The 25,609-nt window shown below is 40.0% G+C and overlaps 1 protein-coding gene across 4 annotated transcripts; it reads left to right on the forward strand.

Moving 5' to 3' along the window:
• Positions 1–1,325: 1,325 nt before the first annotated feature.
• On the forward strand, positions 1,326–23,963 carry ago4 (argonaute RISC component 4). Of its 4 annotated transcripts, none has more exons than XM_028596650.1 (19): positions 1,326–1,494; positions 7,333–7,504; positions 7,794–7,914; positions 9,639–9,820; positions 10,479–10,615; positions 11,774–11,908; positions 12,692–12,779; positions 14,032–14,179; positions 14,331–14,450; positions 14,663–14,824; positions 17,410–17,558; positions 18,232–18,416; positions 18,581–18,740; positions 19,245–19,416; positions 20,875–21,048; positions 21,537–21,671; positions 21,781–21,882; positions 22,630–22,829; positions 23,243–23,963. In XM_028596650.1, the coding sequence occupies exons 1-19, from the start codon at positions 1,476–1,478 to the stop codon at positions 23,349–23,351; spliced, it is 2,670 nt and encodes an 889-aa protein (XP_028452451.1). In that variant the 5' UTR covers positions 1,326–1,475; the 3' UTR covers positions 23,352–23,963. The 4 variants fall into 4 exon arrangements, with proteins under 4 accessions (XP_028452451.1, XP_028452453.1, XP_028452452.1 ...); XM_028596652.1 differs by having other exon boundaries at positions 20,905–21,048; XM_028596651.1 differs by having other exon boundaries at positions 17,425–17,558.
• Positions 23,964–25,609: the final 1,646 nt, after the last annotated feature.

The following is a 25,609-nucleotide window of genomic DNA, read 5'->3' on the forward strand; positions in this document are numbered from 1 at the left end:
GGTTGTATAACATATTATCCCTGTGCATTATCCCATATCAAATTGTGTTGATGGATATGGACATATGGTTATGTGGGGTTCCAGGCATGCCCCATTAACTAACTTACTTATTGGTAAGGACAGTTGAGTTTTTAATGTTCAGTGTGTAGAGGATGAAAAGTAGGCCTACATCTGCACAGGGCCACTAGATATTTACTATGTGGTTAAAGATTTTACATACAGAATATTTAATGCATTTAATACATGTATTTGTTATAGATTAATCTACCCAGGAATATAGTTAAATAAATAGCTTAATCTCAACCAACTACATAATAAAACAATAATACAACACACACAGGGGCAATTTTCCTCATGAGTACTTTTATATTTTTTTTCATACTTTGAGTACATTTTGCTTAGAATTCTTACAGTATGTACTGTAACAAAGATTTTAAATGGACTTTTACTTGTAATGGAGTATTCTACACTGTTGTGTTGCTACTAAAGTAAAGCACTTGATTCAATGGTAAAAACAAATACTCTGATCTTTTACTTGAGTAAGAGCAGCAATGTCAGTGCATAAAAATAGTCTTTTCCAAGTAAAAGTCCTGGTTTCAAAATTGTATTAGTATTAGCGTCAAAATATACTGAAGATACCAAAAGTAAAAGAAATTGTTATAGTCCAATTTAGAATAGTGTATTACTGGATTATGTTGATCCATAAATAAGAATCACTTTAATGCTAGTTAAGGTAGGGTAGGGTAGTTGTACTGCTAGTTAACCAAATCTATAATATTGCATCATAATTCATTTGTAAGTGGCATAAAATGGAATTACTGCTTAATTAAGCAATTACTTAATTAAATTAGTAGCCTAATTCAGTAATTAATCAATTAATTGAATACTTTTCCAACAATGAATTGTAATCAACTACCAACTCTACTTGAGTGCAGTACAGTTAGGAGCTACTGTCTTCAAGTTCAAGTACCTGTGTACAGGGCCAAAGTACAGTATTTGAGTGTTGTTTTGAGTGAATGTACTTTACAACCCTAATTTGAATAATTGTACTTACTTTCAGCTCTGTTGGTTAGGTAACTTGTTTGTATTTACATCCAACCATTTTATATGTTATTGTTATATTATATTAAGATTAATTTTACTGTATTCTGTTACCATATACTATATAATGCACACCACCCTCCCCACCCTTGACTGGGATCATTAAAGTTTGATCGGTTTGATCTACCATTGCGATGCAGCAAGTTACGCATGCGTACAGCAGGGTCCAAGGCTTCTAACTGGCGCATGCGCACTTACAAATCCTCAGAACCAGCAGCGGTAGCTCGGGTCAGTTCAGTCAGCAGTCATCCACGCATCTATCTATATTCCCTTTTCTTAAATTAGCCACTTTAAGCTTCGCGATACCGCCCCCAATTTCAGCGTCGGTACGGAGCCGCCAGGCCGGGACAGAGACGGAGAGAGAGGCCTCGGCCATGGAAGCGCTCGGACCCGGTAAGAAATTTAAGAAAATAGAAAGCGAGCAGCGGAGAGAGCGATCCGGGTGTTGGGCGCGTGTGCGCATATGCGTCGCATCACTGGGGGCCGCGGCTGCACCGAGGCCTTGACGCTCTGACGGGAAAACAAACCGAGGCCCAGCCCGTGTGTGTCTATATATGTGTGTGACTTTATTTACAACGAGTGGGAGCCACGTTTTGTGTTTGTACGAGGAGGGTTTGTGTTTAAAATCGGTTATCCAGTAATGTCTGTGCTGTTTTATTTATCTGAAGCACGCACTGCTCGTCGTGTCGGGGCTGGCATTGTGTGAGTGGGGATTTAACCAGGACCTTTCTTCCTTGCTTCTTTCCGCGTCGTGTGTTTACGTTGTTTGTTCACGATGTGTTTCTCTTTGGTCACATAATACGACCTCATTCGTACAAGGAGACCACACAAAACCGTCGAAATATGTCAAAATATCCCACCTGTATCAAATCTTTTCCTGCTAAACCATCTACATTTGTACCATCGCCATCAGGAACAGTACGTCTCTTCGGGCTGCCCTCCGACCAAGATGACAGCGAAGGGTGAAAAACAAAACCAAAAAACGCCAATAAAACGCATGTTACATGCGTTAAATGAGCATACGTGAGTGTTTTTGTACCGTAATTTACTGGTTTTATACGAGGCTGTCATTGGTTAACGCGCCATGCGTCTGAGAGCTCAGCAGGGATGGATGGCGCTTTTATCGATCAGATCTGCAGGCCAGCTCCATACAATTCACCTATATGATAACAAAGGCACTTATTTTGCAGCGATGCATTGATCTAAAGATAATGCATGCGGAGATGAATCGGCCATACGTGTACACACAGCGACACAAAGCATTTGATTAGCAAAATATGTGTTTATCTCCATTTATTTCTAAATAGACAAACTGTTCCTCATTTTGTTTGTGAAATGCGCCCTTACATACATGAGGAATTGAGTGCAGCTTGCAGAGCAAACATCACTTTTTTTTTTTTTTTTTTTTTTCACGGTAAAGAAATTGTTTATTTTTGTTGCATCGCTACATGTCTACACACGTTGACCACATGCTCTTAAAGAAAGGTAGTGGCAATAGGACAGCTTAGATGTATAAGTTAAGGACATTTGTTACACAGCATGGTACTGTGTGAGGATGTTTGGATAGGACAATATTGTACACAGGTGTGTGAGCCACACATAATCAGTGAAAGCCATAAAGGTCTTATCTATGATCACAGCAGCTGCTACATTGCAAGGAGGTCTAGTATTTAATACATGTTTACCTTTTTATTAGAGTAGAGTGTGGATGTAAGTTTAATATTGCAGCCATTATTTACATGAATAATAATTAATTTGAATACAGCAGTATGGTTGTAGTGCCCAGTGTCGGACCTTTTTAAACTCATTGGCTTACACTGAATGCATCTTTACAAGAGTCTTATGTGCAAAACAAGTTAGGCCTTATAGAACGTCTAACTTTTTCAACAGTTGTATTAAGTGATATACACTTTGACAAAATCAAATCAAAATTTTTAAAGTTGATAGACAAACTATCAATTATACCAAACCCTTTGTAGAATGTGCCACTTCAGACATTTTTGTTCACATTGCAGATTTTAATTTGAAAAGTCAGCCTCCTCTGTTCCAGTTGTAGGAGATTTCTTTAGAAACGTGCACTTTCTGGCCTTTGCTTAAGTGTGGCTGGAATTCTTTCGACAGGGCGCCCCAAAGGTTGTGTGTAATAATGTGATGCAGTGTCTTCATAAAGCAGCTCGTTTAATCTGTTCTTATTGTTTAGGTGCAACTGTTAAAGTGGTGTTCAGATACTACTAAAGCAGCTGACGCAAATTGTAATTGAAAGATGTAAAAAGAGGCAGACAGGCATTCATTTACTGTAGGTGGTATGAATTAAGGCAAAGCTAAGCCCACTCAGATTGAAAATGTTACAACTTGAGCGAGAAATTCATGATTATCCCGGAATATGACTCCACATCATTAATATACAGAGACAGGTGCAAAAAGGCGGAAGTCTGGAGTAAAGTAAGTGACTACAATTCCCAGTAAAATGTGGGAATGTTTGATTATTTCAGCATCCGCTATTACGCATAGATGTTATTTCAGCAGCTGTACTACCAGTCAAGAAATGTATCAATTGGCTGTTTGTGGCGGATGAACATGGACTGCAGAGGTGAAATTTGTGTAAATAATGATATAATATTGCTTTTCCGGTGTGTACTTTCTGTAGTCTTCAGTTAAAGTCAAACTCTGTTGCTCCTGAAGCATCAGCGAATGGTTAAACTTCTCTGAACTGATGGGTGGATAGACCTTCTTGTGAATGGTCTTTCTCAGTACCCCTGCCTCTTCCCCAGTCCAGCCTGGTCCTTAATCCAGGTGATTTGCAAGTGTTAGCGTCAGCGTGCCCCCTGCTCAGTGCTGTTAGTCTCTGACTCGCCACCAGGCCAAGCCATCATCCTCATGCTTAACTTAAGCCCAGCTGTGTCTCTGCTTGATCACACTGTGGTTACCAGGGAAGGACACACATAGCATTATTAGGCTGTACAGTGCACTAGTAGTCAACCTCTCATCAAATGTGAGTACACCACCACACACAATCTCATGGTTTTTAAACATTAGATCAGCGTAGAGAGAAAAATTGGAATAGTTGGACAGGGAGGCGATAATCTTTGTACCGTGTTGTGTTGCTCCTTGAAGATGTTGGTGGTCAATTTTTGGATCCAAGCTAAAAGACGCACTCAAACTACATAAGGAGCAGAACGACTTGTTTGGCTCCAGTCATCTGTCATTTTCTGTGCCAGGGAAAGCTCGTTTCACTTCCTCTGTGACTCAACGTAGCTGCAGCCCTCGCACTTGAAGCAGAAGCATACAATTATGCAGGAAGCTTGCTTGACAAGTTGTTTTAAATCAAGGACTAGGCTAAATGCCAACTTTGACAAGTCTGTAGAGTCTCTATGTGAATTCTAGCTCTATTTAAAATGTTTAAATAAGTTCTATTAAACAAAAAGGTATCATAAACCTATTTAAATCAATTCAGTTTGCCTTAATAATGCATGGCAAGGCTGCTAAAAGGAAGTATAAAAAACAAAATTTGCATTAATGTAAATTTTTATCAAAATGAGCTTGAAAAAGAACAAAACTTAAGGAAAGAAATTACTTAACAGAGGTTGTATTCTAGATGGACATGATGTTCTACCATGTGTAGCTACAATTGAATTTCTGACTAAGTGGCACTCTTTGAACATGTTATGTTCCTCCTGATTGTTTTCGTATTGGAAGCTGTTGGCAAATTTGATGTCTGCTTGCCTGTGCACATCTCTCTCCCCCCCATGACAGTTTGGGTAGATGCAGCCATAAACTGTTTATTTTGGCTGTGGTTGTGAGGAAGGATGAGTTTGGGCATTTCATGTTGAGAGTGAGACACGCGCATATCTAAACGTAGTAGTGTGGCAGCTGAGGAGGCTATATATAGCTACATCTCTGGTTTTGGTGAAAGTAGAAGAAGAAGACCTGGAACTCATTGCGCTGTTCACACAGAGTAAAACCCCTTCTGTAGTACTTTTACGTGCACCCAGTGAGCAGAGAAAAATTCAAACCCATGTACAATATCATACAATTCAACACACAGGGTATCTGCAGGTCTTGCCTCAAAAGGCATTAGATGATGATGATGATGATGATGATGATGATGATGATTAAAAAGTCTCTTAAATGTAGTTTACAAGTCATTTCTCTTGCCTTTTTAGTTATTTTTTGTTACTGATTGCGGGCTGCTTAATAAATAATTCCAGGCTATAATGTCCATATTGGCTCCATCTCCAGAAAACTTTCATAATCTTTATTCTATAGTCTTTTAAGCCAAAATGCCAAACAACGTTCTGATTTCTGCTTCTCCAATGTAAGGATTTGCTGCATCTGTCTGACTTTTATATCTTTGTGATCTTTGTATCTTTTCAATATTTTCTGACATTTTATAGACTTAACGATTAATCAAACATGTCAGATTAATCGAATGAAAATAATTACATTTTATCTGGTATTATAAAGGTCTTAAAAATCTCTGCAGAAACCCTGAGTACAGCATTATGCATTGGCTTTGTGAAAGGTCAAATTTGTATGAAAGATGTCATAGTTTGCAGTTGTGTGAACTGCATTTTATTGTATTTTTTTTATCCACCCCCACATGTACGTACAACTGAAGACAGGATGTTATATAAACACATTTTCCTGCTTGTAAAGCTTTACGTAGACGCCAACACAACGCACCAAAATGGAGGCAAAGGAATACACTTGAATTACTATAGAGTTGCAATGCACTTGAAATGATTTTGTGTGCTTGTGATACATAATGTAGAATTATACACTCAGAGCTCTTGGTATGCCTATTGTTGCCATCAGTAACCTGGCCAGTAGGACAAAGTAGAGTGAATCATCAGATGGTTAATCCGTCGTGACAAAGGAAAACAGATCTGCAACGAAGAGCTTCTTATTCAAGACTGTATGCTAAGCAAAATAATGATGTCGAAAAGCTGAATGATAATATAATCAAGCTAATGGTTTGGTTTGTATGATGGAGTTGAAGGAGGAAGAGGAGGAGGAGTGGGTAGCAGGGAGCAGGGGAGTTGATTTCGGGCCCAGGCTAGATGAGGGCATGTTTTCAGGAAGCGATGGGGAGGGTCCCAATTGTCCGTGCTCTTGCGCTTCACTTGCTAACTGGAGCGTGTGGGTGCATGGAGTTCAGGAGGACCCCCGCAGTCCCTTAGCTGTCGGTTAACAAAAGCTTGAAGCAGCCTTCTCCAACCTCCTTCAATACCACCAACACAATGTTATTTTAATATTGTTTGTATATATTTGTTTTTCTGCATATTGAGTATGTATTCCATCTTTCTCTTTTGTTCCAACTTAATTTAGAGCAAAGATCCTCTTTGAGCATTTTGCAGACATTCTTGTACAGATGCATGGCAGCCCAAAACAAGAGATCAAGTATGATTTTGACAGCAGGCATCACAGTGCCTCCTTCTGTCCATGTTAATGTAAAGAAGTAGTGTTAATGTGTGAGATGGATTGTAATTCATTATCAGTTTTACTTGAAGCCTGATGTGTTGAGTATATAAATGTGATGTTTTTAACTGACAACTAAAGCGTTGAAGACATTTTTCCTCCATTGCCTGTTGCTTTTTATGCTACCAGACTCACAGGCACCACACCTGTGTTAGGCACCTGTGTACGAGCATATACTGTATGTAATGTGTACGTGAGTGAGATGCATGTGTGTGGCGTGTACTGTGTGTAACGGTAATCCCAGACTCTGCGTGGCACCCCTCCATATGGCCCTGCTGCGGTCTGTCTGAGAGGAGCTGGGCCTTTGTCTCGGCAAGCGGGGTGGGCGCCCTGTGTGTCTGGGTGGAGCTGGGGGCGGGCTGAAGGATAATTGGAGGTCATTGTTTTGCCAGCCCCTTGTTGACCCATGTAGGTCAGGGGCCAGAGTTACGGATCAATCAAACCGTTTATGTGCGCCTCTGGGTCTGTGAGGCCATTTCAGTGCATTCAAGCAGGTGTCACTCATGAGTTTGCAACAAGCTTGGCGTAACACCGCACACATTCATCTTTAAAATCGGACATTTAACGCAAAGATAAACGCTCTCGCTGTCGCCAACTTTGTTCACATTCAAAATACATGCCAAACATGCTTTATTTTAAGCTTAGCTCTTTGGCGAGGAATCCATGCATTTTCTTCAAAAGTCTAGTAGAACAAGTCTTATGAACTCTAAAATGGTGATAATTCACAATCACTCTTTTCTCTGCTCTATCCAGGCCCGCCCGCCCCTCCCTCTCTGTTTCAGCCTCCACGGCGTCCCGGCCTCGGCACAGTGGGGAAACCCATCCGGCTCCTGGCCAACCATTTCCAGGTGCAGATTCCCAAGATTGATGTCTATCACTATGATATCGACATCAAGCCTGAGAAACGGCCTCGGAGGGTCAACAGGTAAATCCTACTAACAGGTTTGAGCAGAAAATGCACATTTTACTAGAGTTTTTGTCTTAGATATTGCTAATTTTGAGATGCCCATTGCATCTCTAGTTATTATAACAACACAGACACACTGCGAAGTTTAGATACTAGCAAATGGGGAAAGAAGGAAAAAGAAGCATTTTGTTTTATTGCATTAAAAATCAGCATGGCCATTTTGTTTATGTTGTCACCAGAAATGTTGTTAAATTACTGTTATGCCTGGGGGTTTTTGGCTCACCATCCTGTTGTCCCGGTCTTCTAGGGAGGTGGTTGACACCATGGTGCGGCACTTCAAGATGCAGATCTTTGGAGACCGACAGCCTGGCTACGACGGGAAGAGGAACATGTACACAGCACATCCACTGCCAATTGGGAGAGATAGGGTTGGTATTTCAAAAACCTGACGCTCATGTCATGAGCATGTACACAAATTAATTTGTGTCTTTTTATAAATGTGTGTAAATGGTTTTTGACATGTAGAAAAATCAATTCCTCTAAAGGATTCATAAAGGGAGAAATTGTTTACACTTAATAACCTAAACCCAGCGATTTGTTCATATTTTAGGCGCGAGGTGGCAGGCATGTAAATGGCTTAGTGGATTAGGTTGAGTGTTTGTGGGTTTGTAAGTGGAAGGCTGCCAGCTGGATCTGGAAAGTCTGTACCAGGAATGTGAGACCAGTACTGATTGTACCAGGACCTCTAATGGAAGATGGAACACCAGTCTCTTGAATGCTCATGCTCTTATGTTTTCTTACATTACATTTAGGCTTTTAAAATAGTTTTGATCCTCCATTCAAGTTATTTTCAAATACTTATTGTTTTGATGTTCGACAAAAAATTCTGTGATTTTGCTCCTAAATGTAAAATCATGTTGTGTGTTTGGTCTGTTAGCCCTAGGAATAAGTTAAATGTACCTTCAAACAATAACATTTAAGGCGAGACACTACAGGTGAAGAGGGTAAAATTTATAACTAGCAGATATCACCATGAAACACTCCCAGTATATTACTTACATTAAGATGAGAAGAAAAATGTATTACAAGTTTTATGCAATTGAATGTTTAAATATGCAAATTATGCATTATCTAATTAAATATGCGCTAATTGGCCTATATTTAAAAACCGAAATCTGAGTATTGGCTAAAGCCAGGTTCAAAATTCTTTTTTTCATTGTGTTCACATATTAGATGGGGGGGGAAAAAAAATTACAGAGGGTTTTATGGATATCTACTTTTGTCTCTGAGATGATTTTCGACGCACTTCTTTCGACATTCTGAACTACCGCGGAAATGTCAGAGCACGTCACGTGACAATTCTGAACAAATCACGTTGTCAGAAATTGGCATCAGCCAATGAGATTGCGTATTTAGAGTTAAATTCCCCCATTTTACTTTCACGATTGGTTGCTGATAAAAGGGAATGACCATATTTGGATCAGACAGCGTTGTAGAAGAGAGAGAGAGCTTTCTAACGGTATGTCATGACAGGGTGCAGACAGCGATCGCGGAGCAGCGCGGTGATTTTAGAACGCCAACTTGATTGTTGAATTTAGGAGAAATACAGACGCAAACAAAGTGTAGTAAAATAAAGACCTATATTATTGTATTTTGGACTTTTTTTTTTCACCACAAGTCTGAAAGAATACATGTTATTGGAGACAAATAGCCCCAAATCTCAAAATTAACCAGTGAAAAAAAAAGAGGATGTTTTAGCCTGCTGTGACTCGCCTTAATCATGAATACTGAGATCAATACTAATACCTGTTTTTACCAGTGTTAAGCTGTTTTAGGGTAAATGTTTCATTCACCATAGTAAAAAGGAAAATACAACCTCCTTTTTGTTTAAAGTACTACTTGTACAGTAAATTTCCCCCAGTTCTTTGCTTCTTGTTGACTCTGTGCTGCTGTGCTAATGTAAAGTTTTAATGTCTTTTGTGTCAAAGACAAACTGGTCCAAGGATTCTTTCTGTGTTGCTCTTTTTTTCAATCTGCTTTGCACTTGGGTATTTATTTCATTTTATCTCTCCCCGTCACCTGTTCTTCAATCCATTTCCCTTCGCTCATCTCCCCGACCCTCCCCCTCATTTTCCCCTCTCTCCATCATTAGGTGGATCTGGAGGTGACCCTGCCAGGTGAGGGGAAAGATCAGACGTTCAAGGTGTCTTTGCAGTGGGTGTCTGTGGTCAGTCTTCAGATGCTGCTGGAAGCCCTGTCGGGTCACCTTAACGAGGTCCCCGAAGATTCGGTTCAGGCTCTGGATGTCATCACACGGCATCTGCCTTCCATGAGGTACTGACACTCATCACCTCTGCCTTTTCACAAACGCACCATCCACATCTTTTTCACATCTGTTGACACAGTTATTGCTTTTCATCTTTTTATTTGCCTGTATTACTTTAATTTCCTGCAGTTGTGTCCTGATCAAATGATATTGCAAGCAAATTACATTTTTATGGAATTGATAACCAACAGCAGCTTTCGTTGCACATTACTGTAACAACTGAGCCACAGGCCACTGTATTTTTGTTAACTTTGATTTGTATATCGCATCACCCTAAAATTTCGACACTTCTGCATCATGAGGAGAAATCAATGCACTGCACACAGATCATTAAGTGCACGTTATCAGAAACGCTTGTCAGATTTAATACCATTGTAGGTTAATTCGCAAACCTAGCAAATATGAAATGGTCCTCCAGTGCTTTCACTGTCTAATCTGATTCATAAACCAAAATCTACTTTTGAATTATAGCTATGTTTCATGTAGGTCCATACATGTTGTTTATTTTTAGCTGTTGAACCCAAATACTTTCCATAATAAACTAAATGTATTCTTAATTTGTCTGATTTTATTAAAAATGATGTTGTTGACATTTCATTTATTGAAGTGGGTTGAGTCTGTTGATTAATTTGGTCCATTATTGGACCTCTGTGTTTGTGCACACAGGTATACTCCTGTGGGGCGTTCGTTTTTCTCCCCTCCGGAGGGCTACTATCATCCTCTGGGTGGAGGAAGGGAGGTGTGGTTTGGTTTCCATCAGTCTGTCCGTCCTGCCATGTGGAACATGATGCTCAACATCGACGGTAAGACCTGAGTTGAGCTGATCGACTTCAGCTGTGATTTAAAGTTTACTTGGTACATTCATTTAAAAGCATTCTGTATCAGGCTGATACTTTATGTCGGTGTTAGCTGACCAATATAAATAATATTCTCATGTCTTAATGCTCTATCCAGCAAGATTGGATGTATTTGTGTGCACAGAATCACTGATAATCTGCAATGACTTGGGTTTTATTTGCACCATCAGCTACTTTGTCCTTCTATTCCTAGACCGTAACTGTAGACTTTACAAATGTTCCACTAAATACATTCAGTGCCGTTATGGCAATCGAGTAGAAAACTTGATCTCCGCTCAAGTAATTGTATAAGCATATGCAAGGAGAGATAATGAATATATACCTGATTTTAATTCACATAATTTCAACTTAGAACTTACTTTGCAATGAAAGTAAACATGATTGAGACTGTTATAACTTTCCAGAGTTGTCACCCTCATACTATAATATTATAAACCATGTAGTGTTATGGCATCTGATAAGACTTTTAAACTCCTATCTATTACTCAAATTGAACTTCAGGGATTGTATTCAATTGTCTTGCCCAAAAATGCATTCCCCTTGTTTGTTTTTTTTAAAACACAGGGCTGTTATCCGTCTGAACACCCATTAAGTCAGTTGAAATTGTAAAACTCTGTATTTCACAAGGCATTTTGGCACTAAAGTCAGTTCCTAAATCTCTTAAGAGTCAAGGGGTAGTTGAGATGATCTCTTGACTCAATGACCAAAAACACTGACAGTCTTACTCTATGAAACTAAGAATGACTTATTGTCCTATAAAATACTTTATAAACACAGGTCCTGATGTGTTTACCAAACTGAGATGGTTTGCTTACTAGATAGTATGTATGTATGTATGTTGTATGTATGTTTGTTTGTTTGTATGTGCTCGGTTACATTGAGGAGACAAAGTCATTCTAAAGAAAGATGTGTAGCTTTTGCTGATGAGATCAGGACATTCATTATGGCCGCAAGAAGGTGCTTCAAAGCTCCCTTTGTTACTGCTTCTTCTCCACTCCCCAGTTTTACAGTTTGACCAGTCTGCCTGTCATCATGGATTCCTCTAGCCTGCTTGTAGGTATTGATGTATGGAACTGATTTGCTAAAATCTGTTCTACCCCTCAGTTTCAGCCACAGCTTTCTACCGCGCGCAGCCTGTGATTGAGTTCATGTGCGAGGTGCTAGATATACAGAACATCAACGAACAGACCAAGCCACTGACTGACTCGCAGCGTGTCAAATTCACCAAGGAAATAAGAGGTACCAACGTTAACAGACGTGCACATCTTATGTACACAACTTCTGTGACTCACGGTGTAACAAATTCCCCACATAAATTACAGATAGGTGTGGGCCTGCTAGGCACATCCATATTGTTTTATGCAGTGTGTCAGAACTAAAGAAACGAAAGACACCCGCTCCTGGCACATAATCATGCTGTATACACACAGCTTATCCTACACCAATGCTGAACACTTGTTTTTAACCTCAGGGTGACAAAGGATTGCGTTTCTCGAATCAGAAAATATGTTCATGTGACTCACACAAGTACTCCTAACGGATCTTCTGAATAAAGCTTTTATTCATAACTCTCAGATCTTTTTGAATGCCAGAAAATACTGCTATTCCAAGCAGCTCTAGTCTGTTTTTTTTCACTGCTGTTATTGTAAAAACACAAAGAACCACCAAATAACCTTGCAGGAGATAATGGGATTCTTTTAGACTGTGGAATTTCAATTGTATATTTTCTACGGCAGATACTTGTAAGCTTATCTAAATTCTCCTTTTTGGCTTTAGTTTTGAGCCGAGTTGTGACAAACGTGTTAATGGAAACGGCAGAGAGCTGAAACACCATGTACACCATTGGCTGCCTTGTCAGCATTTGTCTTCATCATGGCCTGAAAACCATTAGAGGAACAGAAGAGGATGATTGCAACCTGCTAAATTTAGAGTTAATGAAATGTTTGAAATTGCAGTTGGTTGGAAAATGGTAATGCCTTTTCATGGTCTCTTCTGTAACCATTCTTGTATGTTTTTAAACAGGCTTGAAGGTTGAGGTCACACACTGTGGTCAAATGAAGAGGAAGTACCGTGTGTGCAATGTGACACGAAGACCCGCTAGCCACCAAACGTAAGTGCATTTTCTACACTCATCAGCTTGTTCACCATCATATGTCTGCAAAGGCAACATTGTATGTATATTGCAATATACCAAGCAGAGTTGTCAAAAGTATTCACATTCATTACTCAAGTAGAAGTATAGATACTAGAGTTTGAAAAGACTTCTGTAGAAGTTGAAGTATCAACTCAAGCTTTTTACTCAAGTAAAAGTGTAAAAGTACTGGTTTCAAAACTACTTAAATTATAAAAGTAATGTAAGGGGAAAAAAATGCCATTAAGGACAAAAGCTTAGCCCCCACAGGGGCTTAATAGTGCACTTCCACACAAAAAGGAACCGCCTTGTTCAATTGTATTTGTATGTTCAAAAATATAAAACAATAAAAAGTTGATCTTTAAAAAAAAAAAATAAAAAAGAGCACAAAGCGACATTAAAGAACGGCTTGTGTATTGCTAAGGCCACAGGGTCAAATTTTAAATGATTTATTAAAAATGTAATAACTTATTTCAGGCTGAGTCTGTGTTTTTCAGACAACTGCAGCTACAGTCTGGTGTTACAATCCTCTCCAGTGAAATACAGACCCACTTTTACACCGTTTAGCTGTCAGCATTTTAACCGTGTTTACTCCAGCTGCTAGCTAACGGTAGGCTAACGTTACCTGCTGTCAAGTGTTTAACTAGTGTCCCGTGCAGCGATGTTTCAGTTCCCTCTAACGTCCGTTTTCGGAGCATCAGAGAGGCTATTCGGTTTGGTATAACGGTTGTTAAGACAAGGTGCCGCATTAGCACCGGGTCTGTGCAGGTGTGATAGATCGCGTACAAACCAATAGGGTGTCGGAATGGTATGTTTATACTTCTCATCCAACCACAATCAAATTCACTCTCTCTCCGGATGCCGCGACTTATCTTTATAGGGTTTTTTTTTTTTGTGTTTTTTATTTTTTTAACGATGACAAGCCGGAATGAAAACAAACCGAACTGAAATATGAGTAACGAGGCTATTTTTAAAATGCAAGGAGTAGAAATTACAGATAATTGCGTGAAAATGTAAGGAGTAGAAGTAAAAAGTCTGCTGTAAAATAATTACTCCAATAAAGTATAGATACCCAAAATTTCTACTTAAGTAAGGTAACGAAGTATTTGTACTTCGTTACTTGACACCTCTGATACCAAAGCCTTGTAAATATACAATTAATGTAACTTTGGTGAAATTCTCCTTTTGGTGTTTTTGGTGGACTTCGCTCACATTTTCCATTTATTCACAGGTTCCCCTTACAACTTGAGAACGGCCAAGCCATGGAGTGCACAGTAGCTCAGTATTTCAAGCAGAAGTACAATCTGCAGCTCAAATATCCACATTTACCCTGCCTGCAAGTAGGGCAGGAACAGAAGCACACCTACCTTCCCCTGGAGGTGAGAAAGAGGCTGTTATGATTCTTAAATATTATTTTAGTTAAGGGTTTGACAATCATACCATTGGGGTAACATTCTCCCTTTTTAATTCCCCGCTGTCTTATTTGATTGATTTTGTTTAATTAATCAAATGTTTCTTCCTGCTCTGTAGGTCTGCAACATAGTAGCAGGCCAGCGCTGTATCAAGAAACTGACGGACAACCAGACATCCACCATGATCAAAGCTACAGCTCGCTCAGCCCCCGACAGACAGGAAGAGATCAGCAGACTGGTGAGTGCTGTTTCCCTCTGGGGGTGGGAGTAAGAAAAATCAATCAATCAATCAATCAATGACTTTTATTTCAACTCGTGAGACACTGAGGTAGCCCTTTTTTTTACAGTGACGACGAGCAACTGTGGCAGCTGGCATTTCGATGATTTTTCTATTTATTCTTTTATTTTATTTTTAACTTTACTTTCATTTAATTTCTCTTCGTTTCCCAGGTCAAAAGTAACAGCATGGTTGGGGGCCCGGACCCTTACCTGAAGGAATTTGGCATTGTGGTACACAATGACATGACAGAAGTGACAGGGCGTGTTCTCCCAGCGCCCATGCTGCAGTATGGGGGCCGAGTCAGTACAGACACAGGGCGGGACTGTGGCAGGGTGAGTACTGGGCAGGGGCGGCATTCTGGGGGCGCAAGCCTGACAGGGAACGCAAAGGGTGGGGGGGCATCAGAATAAATGCTGGGACTCTGGGGGGAGAGCCAGGTTTGCAGAGGTCACTCACCAAAAGGGTGAGCAAATTTATGATAAGATTGATTTTTAATAATTAAATGAACAGGATTTCTAAGCAAATTTGAGATGGATAAATATTGAAATATTTATAAAAAAAATAAAAATGGCTATACTGTTTTAAGTGAAGCCATTAGCTCAAACAGCAGAGTTGCAAAGTAGGAGAAGCTACTTCAGGCGCCCTTGGTTCAGGAAGAAAAGTCCTTTATTATCTCCATAGACCATATGAGGTGACTGACATTTGGATCACTTCTACAGCTTGGATGGACAAATTTCCCCAGTTGAATCATTCGTACAAAAGACAAACAACTGTGTTAGCCGAGCACATAAAATCGTATGGCGAGAAGTTAACTACAACTCCAAAGGTGCATTTCTGTAAACCTCTAATCACAGTGTGCAACATATGTTATGTATGCTGCAAAAGGCAAGTAAAAGCTTAAGTTTACTGTGTTGTACTGATGATACAATCTGTACTTTAAATGAACTCAATCGCAATTTTTTTTTTTTTTTCTTTCTACGGCTCTGATTTGTGCCTTCGATTGGCTTCTTCTCCATTGCAACAGTGGCTGAGGCTCATGGGTCTATTAGTATTTACCCATTCTAAACTAAAGGGCAGAACATAATTTCTTATAAAGAAAGTTGTAATCATTAAAGCTTGTGGGCATAACAATAAAACTATAGGATTGTTACATTATCCAAGAGAGTCCTGTATTTCCTATGTTGATTAAAATTGGAAATATAGAATAGTTGACACCTACATAACCAGCGCCTCCGATTTTGCAACTCTATATACAGTATATTAATTCAAGTAGTGATTAAATACGGTATTCAACTTAAATATATGCAGACGTGGCACTTGCCCCGTGTTACAATCCTGTGGTGCATCTCTGCAGTCTGAACAGTGCATCTCTTTAAATACTCTTTCCTTTGACTGACACAGCTTCTAAGTATGTAAAAATTATGGTGCACGTACAGTAAACGAGCAATGGAAATAAGGACTTAAGGAAATCACTGCAGACTGCTGAGTTTTACCCATTGAATCTCAAATCAGCATTTGCATCCAACTTGTCAACAGAAGACATAACTGGGAGCATTTTACCTGGATGAGAAATGCAGACCTTTTACTCTGACATTTACTGGTTGTTGGGCGTGAGAGGCTGAATTGGGATTCAAGGATTGTGTGTAAGGGGAAGAATGTATGTGCTGCCACAGGAGGACGATAAGACTCAAAGCCACCCAGCATTAAACTAAAACATGTTTGTCTTTTTCTCCTATCTAAAAAAGTGAAAAGGGTTAATATAAATACTAAAGCTGCTGGAATATAACACCCCATTCAGAGGCAGTGTTCAATGATTCTGCTAAGATAAGATGAAACTTTAATGATCCCTGTGGGGAAATTGTTCAGTGTATGGGCCGGCTTTTACTCTGCTACATTTACAATTGTTCTTCACAGAATTAAAGCAGATTGTTGCTTGGAGAGTGAACAAAAACTCATGTTCCACTACCAAGCTTAAATCCCACTATTGGCTGTCTGAACTATATGTTAGTTAATTTACCCAACCTCCTATCTGACTACCTACCACTCTTTCTGAAAGGCTTGGCCACTTGCCTGCTTGGACATTGAGTCTAATTGGCTTCCAATGAAATGCCCTTAAATGTAGACTGAAAGCTTTTCTCATTGAGAAGCAGCAGTCTCTCCTGTGTAACATGCACTGTGCTGTTTTCTTATATTATTGACTACCTGCAATCATTTATTAAGTAGTTTTTAAATCCTGTGACTTTGATCATGTTACAGATTTCTTTGAGACAATCTTGTAATGAGATGGAGAAGCTCTTAACTTTTCTTGGCCAACACTCAAAAGTATTTCACTTTAGTCACTTGTTTTGGAGAATAAAAGCTCTTAATGGCCTTTGGCAAATCTTGTTAACTTAATTAAAAGACAGTGTCCTTTGACTTTGTATTCACAACCACACTCAGAAGCAGGAGCACTCACCTAATAGTCTCCTGATGGATACATTACTCTTGTTTGCTGTTCATGTCAGGACTCCTGATATGGGAAGCTATAAAACCAGCATATTTATGGGCAATAACAAAAGAGCATTTCTCTCTGCTAAATATGTGTCAGTGTATGTACTGTGCAGATTAATACTTAATGCACAGTATACAATGTCACACAGAACATCATTATACAGTAAAACAATTTTAAAGCCATTCAATGTGTGTAGAATATTTTTGATATGTGTCACTGTCAAGTCAAGCTAACAATGTACAGTGTCTGTATGCCAGCTGGGTGGGCTTTTAATGCATTATCTTGTCTGTCATTCATGTATAATGTTGTCTGTCATATGTCATTATGTTGTTAATGTCTGTATATGGTAGGTAAATCAAAATGTGGTTTGAGCTGTTGTACCTTTTTTATTGGCTCATCCAACCGGGGGGTTGACTAAGAGAGTAGGGACTATCTCCGCAGAATAAAACCGTGGCCACGCCCAACCAGGGCGTGTGGGACATGAGGGGTAAGCAGTTCTACGCGGGCATCGAGATCAAGGTCTGGGCTGTGGCCTGCTTCGCTCCACAGAAACAGTGTCGAGAGGACCTGCTCAAGTGAGTATCAGCTGTTGTGCGGAGCCAAAGTAGCTCACTTTTTAATTAATTACCTTTACAGTTGTCAGGCAAATAAAACACCGATACAGATAATCTGCAAACTGCCAAAAAACGGCCCAACAATCGGCCAGGGCCGTTGATCGGTCTATCCCTACTTTATAGTGAGGCATGTCCCAGAAATGTACTTGAGAAGGGACCGGGGAAAATGAAAAGCGAAAGTGAAAGCCTTTACACATAGTTTTCTTTTAGGCCATACTAATAGCGTGGCTCTATCGATGGAAATGTCTGTTGGCCACTCAGTCCACCACTTTGGTCCAGACTGAAATTTCTTTAACAACTATTGGATGGATTTAGGGCTGCTAACTAACCATTACTGTCATAGACGATTTAATCTGTTGATTATTTTCTGAATTAATCAATTAGTTTTTTGGTCTATAAAATGTCACATGGTTAAAAATGTTGCTCAAAAAGCTGCTAGTGTGGCTGTAGATTTTTTTTTTTTGTTTAAAGTTGCAACCTGCAGCGACAATGGACTTGCATACATTTAGTGATCTAGTCTACCCAGTCTATTTAGTAGTCTATAGTCTATTTATCCCTGCTACACTAAATTTGATTACATGTAGTCTTCTTTTTACTGCTGATTTCTGACGAGCGTTTAATGCTTTCAAAAAAGGAGCTTTACTGACCAGCTGCGAAAGATCTCTAAGGATGCTGGGATGCCCATTCAAGGCCAGCCATGTTTCTGTAAATACGCCCAAGGAGCTGACAGTGTGGAGCCCATGTTCAAACACCTCAAGATGTCTTACGTAGGTCTGCAGCTGATTGTGGTCATCCTGCCTGGCAAAACCCCAGTCTATGGTAAGGAATTGAAATTCATAATTTGGCATTTTAGTGAATTAGTCTTTTTAGATAAAAGGAGGATCTCATATGTAGGAATCCAACTTTATTCTACAGGTATCTAGTTTGTTTTTAAACAAACTTTTTGTGATATTGATCATGGTCCTCTCCGTTTTCGTCTACAGCTGAAGTAAAGCGGGTGGGTGACACTCTTCTTGGCATGGCAACTCAGTGTGTGCAGGTGAAGAACGTAGTGAAGACGTCCCCTCAGACCCTCTCCAACTTGTGCCTCAAGATCAACGCCAAGCTGGGAGGCATCAACAACGTCCTGGTGCCTCATCAGAGGTCAGCATGGATTTTAGTAATTATTTTGTTGCAGTACATATGGAGTCTGTAATGCTTTTTGGCTTTGAATGTTGTAGATTGTTCAGATGCTTTTGGAATACAGATGGTCCCCTGGTAATCATCTGGTAAAGAGGAATTCAATTTGAAGTAATCTGAATCATTTTCATATAAATTCTCATCTCGTGCTTAAATTCTGAGAATCTTGAGGGATATTTTCAGTTTTTTTTTTTTTTTGTTTGATATTTGGATCTTTTTTTTTTTTTTTTTGTATTAACTGTCCTCATTTAATTTCTAAACTAAGAACAGCACCACTAAGAAATATGATGTACTGGCCTGTGATGCAAAGTCTCTTTTCTTTTGTTAGATAAGATCAAATTAATTTATTATTATTAATTTATCCTGAGAGAAATTGCTGTGCAGCAGTTGCAAAACAAAGTGGGAAAAGTACAACTAAAAGTCATAAGATAACAATAACGGGTTACTGTTGTCCTGTTCTTGGTTCAGGCCCTCTGTGTTCCAGCAGCCAGTCATCTTCCTGGGTGCGGATGTCACACATCCCCCAGCAGGTGATGGGAAAAAGCCGTCCATCGCGGCGGTTGTGGGCAGCATGGACGGCCACCCCAGCCGATACTGCGCCACGGTGCGAGTCCAAACATCTAGACAAGACATTTCCCAGGTAAAAGCATTCTTTGTGTAATCAGTGAAAATGACATTTTGATTTTCATTTTATTTAACTGCTTACATTAATTGAGTAATTCCTTTAAATCCGTCTGTTGTATCTAAGTTTGAATGCATCATTTTGGCATGATCCAGTCTGAATTTAAAATGGTGTTAAATTACTAATAATTATTAATATAAAACTTACAGTTTCAATTGTTCAATTTCCATTTTTGTTAGCCTGTTAAATGTATTCACACACACAGGCCCAAATACACACATGCACGAACAGAAGCTTTACACAGGCCTTTTGTATGGAGAGATGTGAGAGCAAGGATGTTGCCTCACAGGATGGTGCCCTGAGCAGTTGGGGGTTCAGTGCCTTACTCAAGGGCACCTCAGCAGTGCCCAGGCGGTTAACTGGCAACTTTCCAGCTACCAGTCCACACTCCAAACCTGGTCTGTATAGGGACTTGAACCGGCGACCCTGCGGTTTCCAAGTCAAGTACCTATAGGCTGAACTAGATCCAAGGTGGCACTGTCGAAGGTGTCCGCGGCGTGTTGTTTTGTCTTGTTTTTATTGTTAATTCTGTTTTCTTCGCACACCGTTACCAGGGATATTTCTTTTCAACATGTGTTTACTGTGCAACAAACTGGACAAACTAAGACTTTTCTTCATTTTCCATTTTGTGCTTTACGGAGACATGGCTGTGTGGATCGAAACCGGACTCTGTGCTGCACTGGGTCAATCTGACCAAGTCATGGTCTGCCTGGTTTCTCGATACAGGCAGAAATAAAACTTTCTAAACTTATTGTGAGGACATCTAAGTGAAGCTATGTAGAATCTTAGCACGTGCTTCGACTGTACAGATTGGGATGTTTTCAGGACTACTGTCTGAATGAGTATACAGAGGCTGTGATGTCATACATCTGCTTCTGGGAGGACACCATCACCAAAGGCCATGATGGTGCACTTCTACACCACCATCATCACCTCCTCCATTTCCACCTGGTACGCTGCTGCCACTGCCAAGGACAGACTGCAGCTTATCATCCGCTCTGCAGAGAAGGTGATTGGCTGCAATCTGCCATCCCTCCAGGACCTGTAAGCCTCCAGGACCCCTCCCACCCCAGACACAAACTCTTTGTGTCACTCTCCTCTGGCAGCAGACTTCGGTGCATCAGGACCAAAACCTCATGCCACAAAACCGGTTTCATCAGCAACGCCTGGGACCCCCACTGTCTCTATCCAGATCTACTCCACATTATGCCTTACATTAACGCACATCCTTATTATCCTATCCTACAATACTTTTTTTATTTTTTATTTTATTTTTATTTTTATTTTTTTTTATATTAGGTCTTTATACTTTTCCACTGTGTTTATTGTTATGCACCAAATCATCAAGTCAAATTTCTTGTATGTGCAAAATTACTTGGAAATAAAACCATTTCTGATTCTGATTCTGGAAATCAGTGCCCTACTCCCCCTCCTCCGTCTCATCAGGAGCAGCTCTTCAGCCAAGAGGTAATCCAGGACTTGACCAACATGGTGCGAGAGTTGCTTATCCAGTTCTACAAGTCCACACGCTTCAAGCCCACACGAATCATCTATTATCGTGGCGGTGTGTCTGAGGGACAAATGAAACAGGTGAGAGCTTGGTAGTATTTGGCAGAGTTTCACCAGTTATTTTCAAACTCTATTTTATTTGTGCCATATTTCTGGCAGTAATGGCAGCTGTGATTCTGAATGAGAGGAGGCTGTCTTATGGATGGATGGACAGATGGATAAGAGAGAGAATAAAAACGGACTGAAATTCTTTGACAAGGCTCAACAACAAACAATGCACAATTAAAACATGTAAAAAAATAAATGTTTTATTTGCACCTTATTGTTATCTTAGACTTTTTTATCACTTTTTATATTTGCACTCTTCCCACTTTGCATTGCAATTTTCCTCAGGATAAATATCTAAATAAACTTATCTGAAGGATGATATGCTGCTTCAGTCCAAAAATGGTGACTAGGCCACAGACCAAATGCTGCAGAAAAATGATGCAATAGTACTACATCAAGACAACATGTCTCATAGGATACCTTTCAAGTGTGTGTGTGTGTCTTTTTGTTTGTATTTTCAGGTTGCGTGGCCGGAGCTGATAGCCATCAGGAAGGCCTGTATCAGTCTGGAGGAGGATTACAGGCCGGGCATTACCTACATTGTGGTTCAGAAACGTCACCACACTCGTCTCTTCTGCTCTGACAAAGCTGAGAGGGTCAGTAGGAGTTCACTCTTCTATGATGTGTGGTATTTAATTGTTTTTCTATTGTACAACACTGTATTGTGTGAGTCTTAACTATAATCTAATTGTTCACCTCCTGCAGGTTGGGAAGAGCGGTAATGTCCCAGCAGGAACCACTGTGGACAGCACCATCACACACCCGTCTGAGTTTGACTTCTATCTGTGCAGCCATGCTGGGATTCAGGTGAGTTACACACTTTTCCCAGGTTTTCTCAAAAGCTGTTTGGTAAATTTTAAAGGTTTACATTTTATAAGAAAGCTAATGCAACTGTGCCTTGTGTCCAGCTCCCTCTAGTTCTCCCAATTTTCTTTTTCAGTTTTATAGTGGGTGTGGGATTTGGCACATTTACACACACAAAAATCTAAATTATGGTTACAACTCATATTTCAGTGGAAGTTGTCTTTAAGGGTACAGCAATGTTGCTCTGTGGTTGCCATGTTAATGATGCTTAATGACAATAAAAGCATGATTTGGATGCTTTTTTTGGCCCATCAGATGGTTTGGCTCTTATTTAAAGGGATACACTACACACAAACTCTTTTCAGTATAAAACACTTATCCCCTGTACATTGAAAAGATGGATGTAAAATGTGGCTGCAAACGGACACCTGCAGTGGTTTGTGAGCCTTTCAGCATTTGCTTCTTGCTCTTCAATTGATCACGAGAACTGCTCTGTCTTAGCTCACTTACTGGCAAGCCTGATGCTACACTTTTATACACCTAAAGGAATTCCTGTGTATTTAGCTGGTGTTTTATTCTGAAAAGGGTGAATAAAAACATGTCTTGCACTGTTTCTGAGAAGAGCCGCAGTGTTCATACTAAAAAAAAATGTTTTTCTTTGACCAAATAAATATAGTGCACTTTATGACATCAGATGCAATTATCAGTAACGTGTTGACATGTAACGTCTTATGTCCCATCTTCCATCAGGGCACCAGTCGTCCCTCCCACTACCACGTCCTGTGGGATGACAACTGTTTCACTGCCGATGAACTGCAGCTCCTCACCTACCAGCTGTGCCACACCTATGTCCGCTGCACACGCTCCGTCTCCATCCCAGCACCGGCCTACTACGCCAGGCTAGTGGCTTTCCGAGCCCGCTATCACTTGGTGGACAAAGATCATGACAGGTGAGGCAACCCTAAACCTCTATGGTTCCATATGGCTCATGCTTTTGGATCAGAGCCTCATGGGCCTTGGGATAGTGTCCTTTTAATTGTTTTCTAGTTTGGATGTGTATGTTGCACAGAGCATCTTGTCTAACTGTGTTGTCTCTGCAAGGCACTTTATATATTTGTTTTAAAAAGTGACCATATAAAAAAATGTCTACATAATCAATGTAAGAGAGACTGAAGAGAAAGCACTCAGAATCAACGCTAGGCCAATAGAGGCACATGTGTTTCCAGAGACGGAGACTGAACCACTTAACCTACACAGCTCCTGATTCTTGTTTTCATCCCTGTACCCTCTATCTCCTGTATTTCTGTGATATGATATCATTCCTGACAGTCAGATTAAACTCTTGTCTTTCTCTGTCTTGCAGCGCTGAAGGAAGCCACGTGTCGGGCCAGAGTAACGGGCGGGACCCCCAGGCGTTGGCCAAGGCAGTTCAGATCCACTATGATACCCAGCACACCATGTACTTCGCCTGAGCTAAAGAGCACGTCAGCCGGTCCACCCGCGGATTCCTTTTCTTCTTGTACTGTCTTTTTATCTTTCATTTGCCAGTCTCTCTTTTCTTCTCCCACATCTCTTTCTCTCCCTTTATCTGTCTCTTTCTCTTCACAATCACTCTACAATTTCTGAATCTGCACCCAAGCGGCTCTCGGACAGGGAAATCTGCTGTGTCTCGATGTCCAGCAGGTTTTTTATTTCAAGGAACAATCTCCAACCAGCGTTCCAATCGAGCCGCCTCTCAAACCAGCAATCCAGCACTGTTAACCCTGAGGGTTTCCAATGCACAAAAGGAAAAAAAACGAAAAAACAAAAACAAACCATACATACACATACTACAAGTTGAGCCATTATTTTTGAGTTTGTTTTTGTTTTTTCTATTTGAATGTCTGCACTCCTGTGTTTTGTAAGATACACTGAGCAAGTGAGTGGACTGGCACAATGTGTGTCAGCACAGCTCTTAGCTCTCCCAGCTAAGCAGGACTCTTATCTACTTTTACCTCAAAGCCCCTTTGGGCAAAATCTGTCACAAGGTCTTGGGTTTATTGGGTGGTTGGGAGGGAACTCTACATGAAAAGAGATGGAGGGGAGTCGACCTTTTGAGAATGATATATATATATATTTTTTTTTTTTTTTTTTTTTTTTTTTATGAGCGTGCGTTTTAACTTTTTCTCCTTTTACGGTCTTTAACAAGCGAGGTGACTTGGGTGTCCATGCCCATTACTATTTTTCCTCCCATCTTATGTGTGTGTGTGTGTGTGTGTGTGTGTGTGTGTGTGTGTACACATGTACTGCTGTATGAGTGTGTGTTTCATGGCAGGCCACTGAATTGTAAAGGGAAATCAAGGAGATAACTGCTGTAAATGCCTCAGATTTGTTTTTATATTTACACATACAGTACATATAAGCATATATTTACATCTATAGAGCAACTTTGAGACATATGACTTAAACAGGCCTCATAGAGGCTGGTGTGGGTATTTGTAGCAGTCCTGGGTCACTTATTAATTGAAATGCTTTGAGTTACATTTTGAACGTGTGTTAGACACCTGCTAGTGCATGACGGGTGGGATTTGCACTTTTAGGAGCCAGCTGCTCCTTTGTGACTCAAATCATCATTGAATTCCATAAAAAATCAACTTAATCCATTTCAAGTAGTAAATGAAGTCAGGTCTGACTGTGTAGCAGTGGTAACCGTGGTCTGGCCTGGCTCAGCATTGGGACCTGTTGAATGGCTGAAGGCATTACACACAGGGTATGGTCTTTATCAGCTTGCTGTCTGTGTGAAAAGCAGGATCTTATTTTTCTTTGGACCTGATTATCTGATAGATTATATGATGACACTGCTGGACGTATTTCAATTTTTTTTTTTAATTAGTTTTAAGGGCAGGAAACTAATGTGTTTTTTTTTTTTTTTTTTTTTTTTTTTTTTTTTTTTAAGTCTCCTTTGCTAATATTGGCCAATTCATTGCACTGACCCGGGACGCTAGGCAAGCAACAGAGGGCACTCTCTTACCTTTATGCATTTATACATACGAATCAACAAAGCAGATTTGTAAAAGGTTAATATAAGATGTTTTGTGGTTATCTTAAAAACTGTTGTTTAGAATTAGAACTTTACCATTGATGTTATCGTTGTTGTCAATGTTGTTACTATTGTGATGAAATTTTATGGTCGGCAGCAAAGCCGGTTTATAGTTACTAGTGCGACTTCAGGAATAGATTTCAGTTGTTGAGCTGCAGGTTAGTGGGGCAGAGCTTTGGGTTGGACATTTGTTTTGTAGTATTCTGGCTAATGGTGAGAAGAAGTAGGCCCCATGTCGGATGAATTCATGCTTCCTCTGTAGGTTCTGATGTGGGTGAAATTGAGCTGCAGGTTTGAGGTATTTTGTAGCACTCCGGCTGTTAAAACAGATCTGCCGCTGTGTATATCGCTCAGCTGGTATCGGTTGGTTTTGGTCAGGTAGATGGAGACAATCAGGGATTGTAATCAGAGTGAACCTAGATTAAGGGATTTGTTTAAAAAACGGTTTGCGATAAGCAATGAGTTGAATTTTTAGACTTTTAAAAAAAAAAAAAATGGTTTCTATTACTCTGTGTGTATTAGAAGTATACCCAACTTAAAGTCTCTGCTATTTGACTGTGTTTGTTTCATATTTTTTTATGCATTTTTAACACTGGATTAAATTAATTGACAATAAGCATAAGCACTGCCCTTGTGCCCCCCCTGTAGAAA

This window comes from Perca flavescens, chromosome 14 (genome assembly GCF_004354835.1).
Source record: "Perca flavescens isolate YP-PL-M2 chromosome 14, PFLA_1.0, whole genome shotgun sequence".
NCBI lineage: Eukaryota > Metazoa > Chordata > Actinopteri > Perciformes > Percidae > Perca > Perca flavescens.